Source organism: Sus scrofa, chromosome 14, assembly GCF_054392235.1.
Source record: "Sus scrofa isolate SSC_HxYL_T2T_F1_AM1 chromosome 14, Sscrofa_HxYL_maternal_Yorkshire_Landrace_v2.0, whole genome shotgun sequence".
In the NCBI taxonomy this organism is placed as follows: domain Eukaryota; kingdom Metazoa; phylum Chordata; class Mammalia; order Artiodactyla; family Suidae; genus Sus; species Sus scrofa.
The window spans coordinates 62,597,105-62,615,372 of record NC_139396.1 but is presented as its reverse complement, the minus strand read 5'-3'; the positions used below and the strand labels follow the sequence as shown (position 1 = coordinate 62,615,372).

Below are 18,268 nucleotides of genomic sequence, written 5' to 3'. Positions count from 1 at the left end.
GCCTGGAAACTCCATGCTCTGTGGGGCAGCCAAAAAAGAAAGAAAGAAAGAAAAAGAAAAAGAAAAAAAAAGGAGTCATCTGGGGAATTCCCGTTGCGGCTTAGTGGGTTAAGAACTTAACTAGTATCCATGAGGATGCAGGTTCAATCCCTGGCCCCACTCTGTGGGTTAAGGATCCAGCGTTGCTGTGGTTGTGGTGTAGGGTGGCAACTCCAATTCAACCCCTTGCCTGGGAACCTCCATATGCCGCAGGTGCAGTCCTAAAAAGACCAGGCGGGGAAAAAAAGCCATCTGGCCTCCCTGGAAGAGTCAGAGGTTCTGGCAGCCCCCACTGCATGGCTGTTCAGCAGCAGTCAGCTGGAGGTGCCCAGGTGGCCCCCTTGAGAATCTCCATGTCTCCGCAGTCCCCACCACTCCCTGATCTTTACCCACAGCCACTGTACTCTCTGCCTGGTGCCTCCCTGTTCTGCTGTATGTATCTGAGTCTGCAGCCCCTGTAATGAGTGGGAGCCACCACTCTCCAAAGTCTTTTCACAAACGATTCCTACAACAGCCTGCCTGGGAAGTGCATATGTTGCCCCCATTTTACAGACATAAAAACTGAGGCCTAAAGAGGCTGACTTTCTTTGAGGTTTCCCAACTAGTGAGTGGCCGAGCCAGGGGGCACTGACTTATTTATTTCTTTAGTCAACAGTAATTTTTTTTTTTTTTGTCTTTTCAGTGCTGCACCTGCGGCATATGGAGGTTCCCAGGCTAGGGGTCAAATCAGAGCTGTAGCCACCAGCTTACACCACAGCCATAGCATTGAGGGATCCGAGCCGCCTCTGCAACCTACACCACAGCTCACAGCAATACCATATCCTTAACCCACTGAGTCAGGCCAGGAATCAAATCTGCATCCTCATGGACACTAGGTCGGGTTCTTAACCCACTGAGCCACAGCGGGAACTCCTAGTCAGCCAATTTTTAATGAGGGCTGACCTGGGCTGGCTTCAGGAACTTTTTCTAATTCCTTCCGGAGCTCTTGCCCTCACCCTCCGGCCGTCTCCTTCCATTCCCCCAGCCTTTGCTTGCCGGTTCTCAATTCCTTTCACGTAGGTAGGAAGGGAACACAGTCCTCCCGAGTGGGAAATTAATGATGGAGTGCTGCCTAAAATACGCCCCACCAAGCCCCTGGAGAATGCCACGGAGCAGTGCGTTGATTATACATTGTGTATATTTTTGGCTGCGGCAGCCGCTGAAATGTGCAGCTCGCCTCCCGGACAGCTCTGTGCTCCAACCAGCGAGCTGTTCTCCTGTGTCACAGCCTGTCATCTGATCCTTGACAGATTTTGGATCAGAATATGACAGGTGTCTGGAATCTGCCTTGGCAACGTGACACCTGGTGCTCGGGTGCAGAGAGAGGCCCCCACAAGTTTTCCCTCCCATCCAGCCCTTGGGCCCAGAGAAAGGCACCCGGGGCTGCCACCGGGCCAGTATGCCTGTCTGCTCGTTTGTCAAAAATGCTGGGGTGTGTGAGGTGGGCTGCTGCAGAGGGAGGGCTGACCAGATTCTGCCCGAAAGGCTCCGGGCAGGAGAACCAGGTGGGCCTCGGCAGACAGCCCCGTGATGGCACACAGGTGCCCAGGTGCCCCTCGGCCCCTGGGGCAGAGGTGTGCGCAATTGAGCCCACACTGCGAGAACGGATGCCTGGGGGGTCTCAGTGGGGAGGCCCAGTCCCTCACGTGCCCAGCGACCTTAGGCAAATCACTTTCCCCTCTGAGCCTCAGCTTTCCCCTCCATAAAATGGGGATGCTGGTAATGGAACCATAAAAGAACTAACAGCAGCTGGTGTTTGCCAAGCACATATCTTGTGCTGGGCATCTCGTGAAAGGCATCTCCATCCTCACGGCAATGAGGCGGGTACTCTTACAGTCTCTGTTTTCCGGGGCGGGGAGCGGGGGGCAGGAGGAGGGACTGAGGCTCCGAGTGAAAGACCTTGTCCTAAGACATACAACCAAGAAGTGGCAGAGCCAGGACTCAGACTCAGGCCCGTCCACCTCCAGATCCCACATTTGTACCTTCCCAGTGGCAGGGGTTATAGCTCGTTCTCAGAGCCCCACCGTCTAGCACGGTGCCTGGCATGTGGAAGGGATTTGCCAGACACCGGTGGAGTAAGTGAAGTGTAAACAGGGAACTCCTGGGAAGTGGGGGTGGTTGTTTTGTCAGCCTGCATCTTGTTTGTTCCACAGGAGAGCAGGAATTTTATTACACATAATCAAAGAAACCTGAACAAATATTTAACAGTTTCCCCCACTTGTGACCTTATTAAAACTACAAACCTGTTCTGATAATCGGTACCTGAGGCAGGTGTGGGATGGCATATTACTTGAGACATTTCCTGCAAATGACAGAAATCCATCTCAACCAGGCTTTAGCAGCAAAGGGATGCTTTGGCCTATAATTGAGGAGACCAGAGGGGAAAGCTTCAGGCATAGCTGGATCCAGGGGCCAAAACAACCTAGTCTGAAATCTCTCTCCCATGTGCAGGGAAGATAACTCTGGCAGCCAACCTCTGAAGTCAACCAGTTTTAGCAGCTCCAGTGGACAGAGGCAGACTTAACCCTGGGAGGGCTCTCACTGGCCCAGCTAGGGTCACGTGCCTGATGAGTTCCTGTGGCCAGGCCTGGGACATGTGCTCACTACCAGCTCCATCCCAGCCCCGGGGGACATCCTACAGGAAGGAGAGGTTCTTTTACCAGTGGTGAGGGGCAGTGTGCTGGGTAGTCAAAGCCATTTATGGTCCCAAACCTCAGAGCTGCTGGATGGACACAGACCTGGGTCTCAGGCAGGCCAAGCAGGAACAAAGAACTTTCTCCCCCAGGAACTCATCGACATGAACCAGCACCATCTGAATGCCCTTGGTGTGGGCCATGCCTCACTGGACCAGCTGTGCCAGGTGACCACGGCCCATGGACTGCACAGCAAGCTCACTGGCGCCGGCGGTGGGGGCTGTGGCATCACGCTCCTCAGGCCAGGTACCCAGGGGGTGGGCGGAGTTGCCAGCCTTGGCGCCTACAAGGTTCAATTCCCTGGGCAATTCCCCTGGGAGGAAGAGGCCTGTGAACAGTCTCACCTCTGCTGTGTGGCCTTGGTCAAGTGAATTAACCTCTCTGGGCCTCTGTTGGTAAAACAAGGATGCTGATATCTATGTCAGATCGTTACCCAGATTCAAGGAGAGAGAATGCATTTAGAGAACCTGGCGCGGGGCTTGTTCTTACCATCTCCTTACTGCCAAGCCACCCACACTCTTGAGATAACCAGGACATTGTCACCATCCATAGTCACCACCACCACCAGCCTTGCAGCCCTCGCTATCACCTCAATGTGGCCAAGATAGGCACTGCTCTTGCACTAAACAAAGGGGTCTCTTTCCTCTTAGTCCGTGGGGAAAGAGCAAGGCCGAGGAATAGGCTTACAGCCACAGCCCCTGTGCTGGGTGTTGAGTCCCCATAGCACACCCACCCTTGGGACCTGGCTCTCAGTGCTCCACCCATCCCACTCCCCGCCCCCTGCCCCCCAACCCCCCGCGCTTTCTCTCCATCTCCCCTTCCCAGCCTCCTCATCCTTTTTCTCATACTGCTTTTTTCCCCTTTGCTGTAAGCCCACAGCAGCCCTAGAGGCCCTCTCACCCTCAATGGGGCTCCCAGGCCTCAGGGAGTCACCATATCCTAACTTCACCTGACCTTGACTGTGGGAGCCTAGTTCAGGGGCGATGACAATGGCAAGAGAATATTTCTCCAGCCTGTGCGGTGTGCCAGGTGCCGTGCCAGACTCTCCGCCTGCAGTAGCCCATGTAAGCCTCACCATGCCCTTTGAGGGGTACATCTCATTATTCGACCCATTCCCAGATGAGGAGACTGAGGCTCACAGACTGTGTCTGAGGCCCCACAGCCGGGCATTCCACGAGGAAGACTGGTCCCTGGCCTGTGCCGTGAATGGGGATGAACCTTCTTCAAGGGAGCAGATGGTTGTCAGGGGTGACCTGCTGCCCTTCCTCCCCGCAGATCTGGAGCGGCCAGAGGTAGAGGACACGAAGCAGGCTCTGACCAGCTGTGGGTTTGACTGCTGGGAAACCAGCATCGGTGCCCCTGGCGTCTTCGTGCACATGGCTGCCTCCCTGGACGCCTCTGTGCAGCAAGCCCTGGGGGATCTGAGATGAGTCCACGTGGCCGCAGCCCGATCCTGGACTATTCTGGGTGCTGGAGTCAGCCTCCACGCTGGCCGGTGGGCGCGCAGCTCCTCTGACACCCCCCCCGCCCCCCGCTGGCTGTGACCCCAGTCCCTGCTGTGAGCCAGGCCACATGAAAGTAGTGGTCTGTGTTCTACAATGTTCTTTGAAGCCAGCCGGACAGCAGGGCCATGTGGAGTCCAGCTACTTGGACACCCAGATGGTTCCCGGAGCAGCGGGCCTCCTCCCTCCCTCCACCTCTGCACTCTTGCCTGTCTGTCTGTCCGTCGGGGCCCAGACCCCTCCCACTTCCTCCAGGAAGCCTTCCCTGACCACTGGCAGGGTGACCCTTTACCCAGCTTCCTCACTTCATACCTTCAGCGTGGTAGCACTTTGCCCAGGCTGTTCTCTCCAGCTAGACTGGGCCCCCTGGGGTATCTGGGTGATGGTCTTTGCGTTCTGCCCTCCTGCCTGAGGATGGGCGAGAGGCAGGGTCAATGTGCAGTTTCTTCTGGTCTGTCCCTCAAGGGTTTGCAGAAAAGATGGCAAAAGGGGAATAAAAAGATCTTGAGTGAACAGTGCTTTTTTTCCGGAAAGAAGGGGGAAGGTCTGGTAGTCTCTGGCCACCCACAACTGCCTCCCCTGACCTGTCCCTTCTCCAGCCACTGTCTTGGTGGAAAGAAGGGCTTTGGGTCACTTGGTTGTGTGTCTCCCGGATGGAGCGGGGCTTTCCCAGGCCCGGGACATCAGGCTCTCAGCCCATCAGCACTTTTCCAAAAAGGGGGGTTTTAAACTTACTAGTTTCTCAGATGGTGAGCACCCACTAATTTACAGACTTCTGTAAGCAACAGAAACAAAATCTGCTGTAGGTCTGGGAGAATTCTTTTCTTTCTGAAATTGACTGGCTGGGTGGGGGAAAGAGACTTGCCTGCTTGGTAGCTGGTGCTTGCCGCCTGCCTGGCCCTATTTGAACTTTGTATTTCAAGTCAAGGATCTTTATGAATCCATCCAAAAGCCCTCATAGCTGGCATTGCCGCTGAATCTCTGGGAGCCTCCGGTCTGCAAGAGAGCACCCCTACTCAAGAGGGTGGGGGCTGGGGCAAGGGTTGTAGGATTGGTTAACATGACTGCACTTCTGCCCTTGGCCACTAGGGGGCAGCTGGCGTCTTTCCCTGTGTCTTCAGGGGGCGGCGGAGTGGGAGCGGGCCTTAGAGCGAAGTCTAAGCTCTACCCCACTCACCAGACCTCTCTGGGTTTTGCCTGGGGTCACTGCCAGGAATCTGAGGACATTAGGAAGAACATCTATCCCAGCTTAACCTGTGAAAATGGCTCTAGTATCACTGATTGCCTACCTCCACCCTTCAAAACAACACATAAAATGATAATATGAAGGCTAAGGACTTACTGTGTGTCAGGCACTGTTCTAAACGCTGTTCGTAAATCATCTCTTTTAATCTGCCCCAGGAGTTCCCATAGTGGCGCAGTGGTTAACGAATCCGACTAGGAACCATGAGGTTGCGGGTTCAGTCCCTGCCCTTGCTCAGTGGGTTAACCATCTGGCGTTGCAGTGAGCTGTGGTGTAGGTTGCAGACACGGCTCGGATCCCGCGTTGCTGTGGCTCTAGCTTAGGCCAGTGGCTACAGCTCCGATTAGACCCCTAGCCTGGGAACCTCCATATGCCACGGGAGCGGCCCAAGAAATAGCAAAAAAAAAAAAAAATCTGCCCCAACCTGGGAGAGTAATTGTTAGTCTCAGTACCATTTTACAGATCAGGAAACAAGCTCAGAGAGGTTGAGTAACTCATCCAGGGCCACACAGCTAATCAGCATCAGAGACACAATTCCAACTCAGTCTGACTCCAGTGCCTGCCCTCAGCTCCTGCGTGCTTCTCCCTGGACACAGGTTCGTTGTGATTCTTGCTGTTTTCCATGCTTGGGCTCCTGATTTCCCCTGGATGTCGAGGGCGCTTGGTCAGACTGGGGCTGGGATGTTTTTCCGAAGTTAGTTCCCCATGCGATGTGAATGGGCAGTCAGGGCTGCAAGGTGCTTTGTCAGGGCTGCTGCTGGTGGGCTGCATTTCTGCGTTGTGGGAGGTGGGCCTGGGAGGCCGAAGCCCCAGAACCTACCTGCTCCTTGTGATGCCCCCTCTTCCTCACCTCCTGGGGACCAGGTATCTCCTCCAGAGCAGAAACCAAGCCGTTACTCTTGCCCCACTGAAGCAGCCACCTGGCATGCCTTGGCCTGCCGCCTCTCACCCCAGCCACCACCACCGGCCACCATGTGGGCCTAGTGGCACCCACGCCTGGCCACCTGGTTTTGGTATTGCCTTTGTAGCCTCGCCCTCCTCATTGCCTAGCGTGGTGGTTGTCACTCCCAGCTGCGCCTCAAAACCACCCCTGAAAGCTTCGCCCTACCCAGGCTGTTCCACTTTAACAAATCTCAGCAGGACTCAGTCATGGGTAATTTTCAAAGGCTCCCAAGTGATTTGAATGTGCGGGAGCCCAGGGCGAGGACACTTAGATGAGCCCAAGGTCATTTCTGCAGCCATCATGGCACTGAGAGCTCGCCTCTGCCTGGGCTCCAATTCAGCTCTGCCAGCCACCAGCCACCCGACCTCAGGCCAGCTAGTCCACACCTCCAGCTGCAGGCTCTTCATCTTAAAGATGGAAATAATAATAATGCCCACCTTATGGAGTTTCACGAAGACTGAATGAGAAAATGCATGCGACGCCCTTGGCGCAGTGCCTGGCACATCGTAAGCACTCAGTAGAGGCTCAGGATTATAACTCCTGTGCTGAAGTCAGAAATTTCAGAACAGTGCACAGAGCTGGTTTGAAGCGCCCAGCCCCTTTGGTCCAAACCCCCCAGGGTCGCTGTTTGAGAAACACAGAGAACGCCAACTGGCTTTCCAGCCTCCTGGCTTCCTCCCCAAAGAGGAAGTGGCATAGCCCTGCGCCCTCTCCACCAGCCAGAGGACAGCAATTTCTCAAGTCAGCATTTGGAGCGGCTCCCAGCCTCTGTGGCCAAGTGTGGATTTAACACCCACAGTGACAGCCTCAAGTTGGAAGGAAATTTCCCTGGTCCAGCAGAGGTCTCGCCGTGGGAGACAGGCAGCAGGTACTGGGATCCACAGCCAACAGGGGAATCGCTGCGCTCGCACCCACATTCCTTCTGTCTGTGAGGATCTTGTTCCCCCTGAGACCATCTCCTGCGGACCACTGGCAGTTTGTTGAATTAGGCAAAAGCTTTAAAAAAAAAAACAGAAGCTAGGAGGCACCCCTTTCCCTCCGCCCTTCCTGCTTTCCAGCTCATTTTGGACCAGCTCCTTGGCTGTCTCTTAGCACCTTCTGTGTGCCAGGCCCTGTCAACATCTACGGTGAGGACAGTGAGGCCCAGAGAGGTTAAGCAACCTGCCTACAGTGTGTTTTCATTTCTAATGCCCAGGCCTTAGTCACATTTCCTCCCAGTTGTCTCCTAAACATCCAGAATCCTGTCCAGGACCGCACAGCTAGCTGTTATCACCCTCAATTCTCTTTTAATCTGGCACAACAGCTCTACACACACACCTTTTTTCTCCATTACGTGGCTTACTCGGAAGACCTGGCCAGTCGCCCTGCAGAATGCCCCATCTTCTGCATTGGTCACTCCCTCCCTGTGGCTTTGTCACCTCCCAAAGTGTGGACAGCTGGCCTTCCTGAGTGTCTGCTACACGCCCAGCCTGGCCTCGTGCTTCAGGTGCCTTCCCCACTGTGAACCCACCCAGGGCAATGAGCTAGGCGTCTTAGCCCCAGTCCATTGATGAGTAAACTGAAGCCCAGGGAAGGGAGGTGACTTTCCCATGGTCATGAGGCAAGCAAGTGGCAGAGTGGGATTTGAACCCAGGCCTGTGTGACTTCTGAGCCCTGCTCTAAGCCATTGTCCTGCATGTGTCTTCGGGAGATGACTGGTGACACCCCAACGTCCCCATCCAATCCCCACCTCATTCCCATGACTGAGTTGTCACATCTGCCAAGAGGTGCCAGCTCAGCTACCCTGCCTGCCCCCCCTCTTTGGCCCTCTTTGCTGCCCACACCTTGGACCCCCAGGGTCCTGCCAACATCACCATATCCCATGTCATCTCAGAACAAAAACGGACAAGGGCGGTCTTCTCCAGTGTCACCCACGTGGATTTCCACTGTTTGTAATTAAAATCCAGAAGTGTCAGAGTCGGGAGGACCCTCGGAGATCAAACAGTCCCATGTCTCACTTGCTGTTGTTGGGGAAACAGAGACCCAGAGAGGACAAGTCTTGCCTAAAGTCACACAGCAGGCTACCTTCGGTTGCCTCAAAACCGGGGCATCACAGGAAGAGCACTGTACCCAGGGTCCAGAGATCTGTCTCAGGGCAGCTCCTGCATCTCCTGACTCTGCAGCCACAGGTGTGAAGAGTGAAGGTCATACACAGCATGTCAGCTGCTGTTGTTTCTGCTGCCAAATAGGTTTTGGTGCCGAGCTTCTGGGATGCAGGGTGTCTTGGTTGGTGGGCCTCAAGGATCCTTCCATTTTGCGGAGAAGCAGACACACGCTCCTTCAGAGAGAAGTTCAGTTTTTCCCCCGAGGCCGCAGATCTAAGAGGTGAAGCCCGGGCTTGAACCCCATCCGTCAGGCTGACGTGACCCCCCTGCTGCAGGGTCTGACCAGGGCCACAGAGGTGAGAGGGTCCGGACGTGGATCCATGCAGTCCAGACAGGGTGAGTGTCGCCGGGCCCCAGCTAGTGAGTCAGACCCACGTCGTCCATCTTATTTGTTTTTCTCCCCCAGCTTATAATGTGCACAGATGCTGCAGGAAGTGGCAGGAGCAGGAATTGGAGGGGCCCAGCCGGAGGGAGAGAGAAGGGGCCTCCCTCCCCTCCTGAGCCACCCCCATCCAAGCAGGGGGAAGGGGCAGGGAGGCCAGAGTGTTTCCATTCTTGCCACACTCCCAGCCTCACAGAGGGAGAAGCCGCCTAATTACACACCCAGGGAAGAGATGGGAACTGGGCCTCTTTCGCAGGCTGCTCTGCCAAACCCCCCTGGCACGGGAGATTAGCTGGGGCTGTTCTCACACAATGTTTGAAATCTGATAAGGAAAACATCCATTTCGAGGCATTTGCATAATGTCTTGGCTGAGGCCGAGGTGTCCCGTGAATGCTGATGGGGCGCCTCCGAGGCTTTCCTGAAATGCACCTGGCCTCCTTCCTGGGCATCCTTCCTGCCCAGAAAGAAAGGACTTGACCTCCTCCTTCCCCAACCCCCCTGACAGCCTAGAGCTGTAGGCAGATCCTGGCCCCTGAGCTCAGGGGCACCATCCACTCAGCAGATATTAGATGTGCCCCTGCCCTGAATGCCAGGAGCTGGGCTGGGCCCTGGGGAAGCCAGGTGATGGATGGGACTGCTCCTACCTTTGTAGGCACATTGGCCTGTAGCTCTGGATGCTTCCACGCTCATTCCCTCCACCCACACTCATGGCAAGGAAAGCCGTGGTGAGTCCCATTTTACAGATGAAGAAACTGAGGCCCAGAGGGAGCCCCTACTCCAAGCCACTAAGTCGACAGGTGCAGAAGCTAGGCCCTGAGATGGGTCTCCAGACTCCAAGTACAGTGTTCTTCCTATGATGCTCTGGCTGTGAGGAGGAAACCAAAAGGCAGCTCACTGTGTGACCTTCGATAGGCCTCTTGCCCTCTCTGGGCCTCTGTTCCCCCATCCACAGAAATCATGGTGACCATTCACTGTCCCAAGAGCTTTGCCCTCGCGCTCTTGTTTCATCTTCCCAGTGATTGCTAATTCGTGATCTTCAAGGTCAGACAGGGGTCTGGCCTTGTTTGTTGGCCCCATCCTCCAGCTGAGGGGCTTGGGCTGCCCACATCAGCTCTCTGAGCCTCAGGTTCCTCGTCTGTAAAGTGGGAATACTAGGTAACAATGCACATCCAACACAGCCTGGAGCCTGGTACATAGAGTGAGCATCCAACAAGCAGTAGCTATTGTTATTATCAGAAATGGGGAAACCGAGGCTCAGAGAGGTGACAGGACAACTCAAAGGTGGCTGAGCTGGGATTGGAACCCAGTGGAGTCTGATTGCAGAGCCTGGGAAAGAAAGTGACCTGCTAGCAGACACACATAGCACTTTTATGGAAGAGCTGGGATTCTAACCTAGGCCTCGTGACTGGCTGAGGATACTGGGTCGAGATGGGGCATTCCAGGGCCGGGAACGGAGGCAAAAGGGCCGCTGCTGTATCCTTGCTTGTCCTGGGCGAGGCTAGTACCTCTCTGGCACCTTAGGGGGCTTGGACCAGAGCCTGCCCCTAGGAGGGGTGACGTGACAGCACGGGGATGCAGGAGTCTTAATGGCTTCGACGGGGAGCGGGGAGGGGAGGGGTAGGGGGGTCAGAGTCAAAATCTCCCCATCTCCCTTCCTGCCTTGTGTGGTTAAGGAGAGCACTGCCCTCAAATTGGGAGATTTCTGAAATGCTGTGTGACCTACCCTGTGGCTTGCCCTCTCTGGGCCTGGGTCACATTTCTAAAGATATTTTCAGCCCCTTGAAAAAGTGCCCACCTGCCCCTCAGCACCACTGTAAGGAATCCTACCCACCCAGCGGTCTCAAGTTCACTAGCCTCCTGACACAGACAAGTCAGGCTTGGGGGAGAGTGCAGTGCCCCAATCCCAAGCTTTAGGCAGTTGCTGCCCTGAGGGGTGGTGGGCCCACTATGGCCCAACCTTTCTATTTAGTTTTTAAAGAGAATTCAGAAATCCAGATTTGGGGGTAAAATATCTTGGTTTTTTAAAATGCTGTCAACCAATAAAATCAATTTTTAAAAATCCCAAATGGCCAGATCAAGGTCTTCTGTAGACGGAAAATCGCCCGGGGTCAAGACCTCTTTCAGAGGCCATCTCCCCCTGGCTCTTGGAGAATGAGCTGGGGAGTTGGGGGGTACCACCTGTGGGAGGGCACCCCACCCCCGGCAGAATCTGATTACCCTTGGCGCCCCCACGCATGGCAGGCAGGCGGGTGGCGGGGGCGGGCGGGGGCGCCAGAGGTTGGGTTGAGAGCGTTTCCCCAGCAGGCACAGATGGTATTTTTTTTTTTTTTTTTTTTTTTATCAGTGTCAGCATTGGCTTCTTTCTGCTCTGATGAATAGATTCTAAAGAGGCAGTGACATTATTCGAGATAACAGAGGGAACAGAAAAAGGGTCAGCGATGGGGAGAAAATGGCAGAGCCAGCAGATAAAGGGGAGGTTGGAGAGGGCGGAGTGCCGTGGCTGGGGTGCCCCCTCCACCCCGTTACTGCGATGCCCTCCCTCCCCAGCCCGGCTCCCTGCAGCGGGGGTTGCGGTGCCGCCCGGCCCAGGGCAGGGGAGGCCCAGCCAGCTGCACGCCTGCTCCCTCCCGGCATCCCGCCTCCGCAGCCCGGCCGCCCATTCCGCCTTTTCAATTCGATTCAATTAGGCCTCCCCGCTCGGAAGCTTGTCTCCTCTGATATCCAGTTTAACTGACAGGGGATTAGAGCTGTTTGTATTACACACACACACTCTTGGGCTGCTAAACCACAGGCAGGGCCCAGGGACCCGGGTTATTTATGGAGCTGCAGCCCTGTCTCTCTCAACCTGCTCCCTTGGCAGAGAGCTGGGGGGCCTGCTGTCTGCAGCATCCCCACTTCTCCCTCACCCCCACCTTGGGCCGGCAGGGGAGCAAAAGGGCCCTGGGGAGAACTGAGCCTGAATCCCAAGCTCAGCCCCTTGCTGGCTGTATGGCCTCGGGCAAGCCTCAATTTCTTAATCTGGGAAATGGAGACAGCCCACTCCATCACATGGAGGTGGGCGTAGGGATTACCTGAGGGAACAGGTGGAGAGCTTTTGACACGGTGCCTGTATATTCACTTGGCACATCACTCAGCAAATATGATAGAGGGACAGCTCTGTGCTGGGCGTGGGTCTGAGCCACCCAGGAAGTAAGGGTGAACCCAGCAGACCCTGTGCCTGCCTTCCGGAAGCTGACATTCCAGCTCAAGAGCTTTTTCTTCTTTTCTTTTTTGGCTGCCCCATAGCATATGGAGTTCCCTGGCCAGGGATCAGATCCAAGCACAGTTGCCACCTAAGCCACAGTTGTGGCAACGCTGGATCCTTAACCCAATGAGCCGGGCAGGGAATCAAACCTGCGTCCCAGTGCTTCTAAGACACCACCCATCACGTCACGCCACATCGGGAACTCTCCAGTGCAAGAGTTAAAGGAATAAACATGGACTCCCTCCGGCTGCTTCGTGAGCACACATGGGGAGGACGGAGCAGGTGAGAACGATGGTGATGGTGATGGAAGCAAGGACCACTGCAGGGCCTTCGCCTCTGCTGTTCCCCGCCTGGAGCACCCTCACCCACCTCTCCCTTTGTTTTACCCCCAAACTGTGCCATCCTTTGCTGTTACATCACCTGTCTCCCCAGTCAGTTGCCAGCCCTCCAAGGGCAGGTGCCATGGGGTCTTCTCACTGCTGCCCTCCCTAGTCTAACACAGTGCCTGGTACATGGTAAGAATGAAGAGTGGATGGATGGATGATGGATCAATGGATGGATGGATGGATGAGAAGGTAGGCAGACAGAAAGCCGCCCCTCTTGCCTTCGATGTGATGACCCTGCTCAGCTCAGGAAGCCTGGCTACCCCAAGCTCACCTCTCCAGACAACCTCTCCAAAGGGATTTGCTGGGTTTAGGATTGGGTGGGGCTTGGAGTCTTGGTCAGAAGGTGGTGGGCACTTCTCTTCCTATCCTGTTTTCACTCAGACGGAAAGAAGGGCCTCCACAGACCCTTCCTCTCCCAGCAGCCAGGGGGCTGGGGAAAAAATTGCATTTCTGAAATCCTCTGAAGTCCTGGGGGAGAGGCATGGGCAATGTCCTTGTTGTTGGGAAGGGTTGGTGCTGCCCTTTCCTCACTCCATTTACCTTGGGAGGGCCTGGCCCTAGGGGAGAACAGGTCCAGACATTCATAAAATTCAATGCAATAGAATAACAGCCACCAGTAAATGCACACATTTCCATGGTCAGACTGAACATGGGGGACCGAATTCACTCCCACAGTAGGTCTCAGTGGCAGGTTTTGTCCCCATTCTCCAGAAGAGGAAACCGAGGCTCAGAGTGGTGGGCGGGCAAGTCTGACATCACCCGGCAGGAAGGAGTGGCACTGGGATGGAACCCAGGACTCTGATGTTAAAGACCTGCTCGGGCATTGAATGTCTGCTGTGGGGGGAACAAATGAGCGGATAGAGTCAGGACGCCCAGCCTCTTCTCGGTGCACCGCAGCAGCCCTGGCCTGAATGGCATCCAGGCAGACAGGTGTCGGGGCGGCCTCTCCCGCCAGGCGTTCTCCCAAAGAAGCACTGTTGATGTCAGTAGATGCCTGTCGCTTTCCTTCCCCGGCAGAATCTTGGCTGTCGGAGTAAGTGAAATAGTCATTGCCTAGCCTTGCGTTTGAGATTTTTATTGCCAGGCACCTTCATGTATGTTGTCTCCTGACATTCTGAGCAGTGGGTATCCTGTCCCCCATTTTGCAGAAGGGAAAACTGAGGTTCAGAGAGGCAAAAGGTCCGGCCCTCCGTCTCATAGCCCATTAGCAGCAGAGCCAAGTGGAAGTACAGGTCTACCTGACTCCAAATTCCACTTGGCAGTCTCTACCCTGCAGTTTGTTCCTCAGATCAAGTGCCCATATTGTTTCAGATTTGTATTAGCCCCTGTCAGGGCTGTGAAGGGTCAGATCAATCATCCAGCAGGTGTTCGGTCCTTCAAAAGCCCCTGAAGTATGACACTGTCCTTATGGGTAAGAGATATGTCATCCAGTTGGAAGGGTGACATATATATAAAGAGTTATGAGAATTAAATGACAAACAGAAACTCTGAGCACTCTCACAAGGGCATGTGTATGATCCACAATTCTGAGGGGTTGGTCAGGGAATCTGGCCTTGAAGGACCCATGGATTTTTAGAGACAGAAAGCCACATGATACCCATTGCAATTACAATGAATCAATCATCATTATAATGACAAAACCATTATTACTATAATTAAGCCCTGTGTCATAAGTTTTGCTGTTCCCATTTCACAGATGAGCATGCTGAAGCTCAGAGAGAGAAAGTGACATCCCCAAGGCCAGCCAGCTGGTAAGTGGGACTCAAGCCCAGGTCCTCCAACCCCAAAGCCAGTCTCTGTCCCCCTACCCTGGGCAATCTCAGAGTGTCACAAGTGGGAAAATAACTGGTCCAGGTTCTAGGTGGCTGACCTGTGTTCGTCCCCAGGTCCAGCTTCTTGGCCAAGGCCTGAGTTTGGCTGGGACCGAGGGGTCAAGTAGATATACGACCTGAACTCAAACTATGTGCTGGGCTCTGGGGTCCCAGGTGAACGAGACCCATCCCTGCCCTCCAGGGCTCACAGGGCAGACCCGCAGAGCAAACTGACAATGGCTGGAAATAGTGGCAGATTCCGGGTGACCCTGGAACCCAGGGAGGGGTGGTTCATGTCCTAGTTGGAGCGTGGGAAGGGGATCAGGGAAGACTTCCTGGAGGAGGAGGTGCCTTTGCAGAATTTTGGCTGAGCTGGGAAGTGAGTGAAGGTATTCTAGGCAGCAGAGGCACCGAGGAGAGCAGTGCCAGAGTGGGTGCAGCGAAGCCACACCTGGTTCGGCATTCAGGTGGTGCCTGTTGTATGAAGCAGTGCCTGGGCCAATACAAAGCAAGGTTTACCCTGAGGCTCCTGGGAAGCCACAGTCAGTGTTAAACACAGGAGCGGAGGCCACAGCTGTGCTTCAGGAAGTCCTCTGGGTGTGGCAGATGGAGCGGGACAGTGGGAGGTGAGAGATAGCAGAGGCTGGAAGGGTGTGGTAGCATTGGGAACTGAGGGATTGGAGGCGACAGATGGGAGGATTCCCCAGGTGCTTGGAGGGGCCTTTCAGTTTTAGAGTCCAACTCCCCTCCCCTGCTCAGGGAATGGGTCTCTCCTTTTTGGAGAGTCTCCTGCCAGAGGTGGGTCCACTTCGTTCCCTTTGAGCCTCTGGGGAGAATCCTTTCTTGCTTCTTCCAGCTCCAAGTGGTGGCAGACCACCCTTGGCCTTCCTTGGCTCACAGCAGCACCCCTCCAGTCTCTGCCTCCGTCCCCGTCACACGGCCATCTTCTCTCTGTCTCTCTGTCTTCATACAGTTCCTTATCTTATGAGGGCACTAATCACATAGGATTCAACCCCCCCATGACCTCATTTTAATTGGGTGACACCTGCCAGGACCCCAGACAGAATCACGTTCAGAAGTACCAGGGGCTAGGGCTTCGCCATCTCTTCTAGAGGGACACAGCTGAACTCAGAACGCCCTTCAGGGCAGTAGTTTCCCCGTTTCTTTCCTGCATCTGCAGTCCGCAGCTCAGAGCCTGGCCTGTGTCAGAGCTCAGAGGGGTGCCGTGGGGTGAATAAATGAGTGGACAGAGTCAGGGCACCCAGCCTCTCCTCCATGGCTGAGCCTGGCTACTCTGGCCACTGCAGCAGCCCGGGCCGCCCCCGAGGCAGACAGGTCTCAGGGGCGGCCTCTCCCGTTGGTCGTTGGTCGTTCTCCCAAAGAAGCGCTGTTGATGTCAGCAGATGCCTATCACTTTCCTTCCCCGGCAGAATCTTGGCTGTCAGAGTAAGTGAAATAGTCATTGCCTAGCCTTGCGTTTGAGATTTTATTGACAGTTTCATTGTCACCCAAAAAAACCCTCCTTTTCTCCATTGGCATTTTCATCAGAAGAGCCCAGGGGCAAGAGGGGAGGCAGGGCTGGCTCCTGAAAACTGGCTCTGGCAGGTGGTGGGTGCTGGTTCCTCTGGCCTGGGGTCAGTGAGGGCAGAAGACCCCCGTGGTGGCCTCCACCGCCATGCCTTGGCTCCAGCCCTGCTCAGCAGCCCCCTCCAGGGTACAAGAGGGCATGAGAGGCAGAAGAGGAAGCATCCTGAGGGCCCCTGGAAATAGTGACGGGGGCCAGATGAGTCACCCAGACCTGGACCCCATAGTGGGTCCTCAGGCCCCTTGCCAGCTCTCCGTGGTGGGCATCCGGCAGCATCGGGGGCTGGGTGGGAGCCGGGGCCATGTGTTCAGGCCCAATGGGGTACGGTTCTCAACTCAGCGATAGGCACCTCAGGGCAAGTACTTTGCTCCATGGAGCCTCAGGGTCCCCATCCCCAGTAACGTGCAGCTTCCATGACCAAGGCTTCCTCTGAGCCAGGCACTGATTATCCTGGTCAGTCCTCACCAGAACCCCGAAGGCTGGTGCCATCAGGAGCATCACTTTTTAACAAAGTGGAGACGAGGCTTAGAGCGGTGAGGCAGCCTGGCCAAGCCCACCATGGCTGGGAAGCAACGGAGCCTGGGTTTGAACCCAGGCCGTGGGAAACCGAGCCTGACCAAGAACCACCTCACAGGGTCTGTGGGAGGGCGCAGGCACGAAAGTGTCACGCAGCGCCTGCACGCCAGAAAAGCCGTCTGCTACTCTTACTGTTTGTTGCATAGGGTGGAACTGGGCCCCTAGGCAGCTGCTCTGCCCCGAGGACTCTCTGGATGTCACCAGGACGTGTGCCACATGGAGAGGTGAGCTCAAGGGCTAAGGACCTAGTCAGAGCATCCTTTCCTACTCCATGCTCACAGTAGGACTACCCCTTCCCTGGCCCACAGCAGGACTTTGGGCGGGGCTGCCAGTTAAGAAGTGGGCTAGGGCAAGGTCAGCGGGCTGCAGCGTCAACCCCAGACCTTGCAAAGCCCCTTCACCATGTCCAAGCCACACAGGAGGGAAAGGAGGGCTGGACAGCCGCCCCTGCTCAGGACTGCCGAGCCAGGCGGGTAGATAGTGTAGCTCACAGGAGCCTGAAGTCCATGCATTTGAGTTCTCGTGTGGCCACCTGCTGGCCGGTGAAACTTGCCGAATCTCATGGAGGCTAAGTTTCATCCTTCGTAGAGTAAAATAATAAAAGCTCTCTCTCGTAAGGGCCAAGGGCCAAATAATACTGCAGGGAAAACAGCGCTGGGTCTGGCACACAGGAGAAAAGACGATAGAATTTTAGCACCTAACGGCTTCTTTCTGTAAGGATCTCAGGCTGCCAACTCCTCCGTGGTGCCCAGGAGGGAACAGAGGCCCAGACAGGGGGAGGCTTTCTTCTCGACCAGCCCCCCAAGCTGGCCTCACACCTCGGCCTCTGGATTCCCAGCCCAATGCTCCGGCCGCCTCCCCTCCCAGCTTGTCAGCTGGGGCCCTCTGGCCCTCGCCCATCCTTCTCCCCACGTCTCCGGCCCCCGTAGCTTCGAGAGCCCGAGCCGCGGGCCCCGCAGCGAGGCACGCCATTCTCCCTCTCCCCGGCACACTGAAGGTTTTGAAAGTTAAAGTATTACCGTCGGCTTTGTTGTTGCCTAACTACGACAGACAAATTGAAAACCAGTTGTCAAAATGTCAGTGCGCAACAAATCAACATGCAGAACGAGTGGCGGCCCTCTGCGGTGTATAATTAAACAAAAAATCCCTTTTAGAAATTTCCGCGCGCGTTGGTTCCACTTTATATTTGTCTGTGTGATTAATAAAGGCAGCTAATTTTCAGACTTTAAAAACAGCTAGAAAATAGCTCCTAATTACATATTAGGTTCCTAGCGGCCCCCGCTGAGCTGCGCCGGCATTGGTGGGCCGAAGAATTTGGCAGAGCCTTAATTGCATTCTGAGCATCATCTAATTTTAGTTAAATGTAATGTAATCAGCAGCAGATGTCTGAAATAAAATATGAATTATGAATATGATGAAATTTCATTCTTGAATAAAAAAGTAATTTGCTATTTAGTTCATTAAAGTCTTAGAGGTTTATTAGGAGCAGGTATATACAGCCCGGCGAGGTGATGTGGTAAATGCTCTCTGGGAGAAAGAGGGAAACCCCAAAGGGCTGGGGAACTTTATCCAGGAGGGTCCGGTTGTGGTTCATTACCATGCGGCCTCAGGGAGGCCCCTGAGGCCCCAATGAATCTCTCAGGCTCCTTGAGGTGGAGCCAGAGTTTTAGGGCAAGGAGCT

The 18,268-nt window shown here is 55.0% G+C and overlaps 1 protein-coding gene across 9 annotated transcripts in view; it reads left to right on the top strand.

Annotated features, from left to right (window-relative positions):
- MVK (mevalonate kinase) overlaps positions 1-17,997 on the top strand; it is a 35,826-nt gene extending 17,829 nt beyond the window's left edge. For 2 of the 9 annotated variants that reach the window (XR_014826946.1, XR_307455.4), the window contains 4 exons: positions 2,864-3,017; positions 14,312-14,366; positions 16,734-16,811; positions 17,314-17,997. Coding sequence is in view for 4 of the 9 variants with exons in the window: in XM_021072506.2 (XP_020928165.2) it covers positions 2,864-3,017; positions 4,047-4,201 (309 nt within the window). In the remaining 5 variants the exon portion in view is untranslated. Of the gene's footprint in view, positions 1-752; positions 3,018-4,046; positions 4,787-14,311; positions 14,367-16,733 lie in introns of those variants that run through there. The other 7 variants (XR_002338383.2, XR_307454.4, XM_084995596.1 and 4 more) reach the window with 4 other exon arrangements.
- The last annotated feature ends 271 nt before the right edge of the window (positions 17,998-18,268 follow it).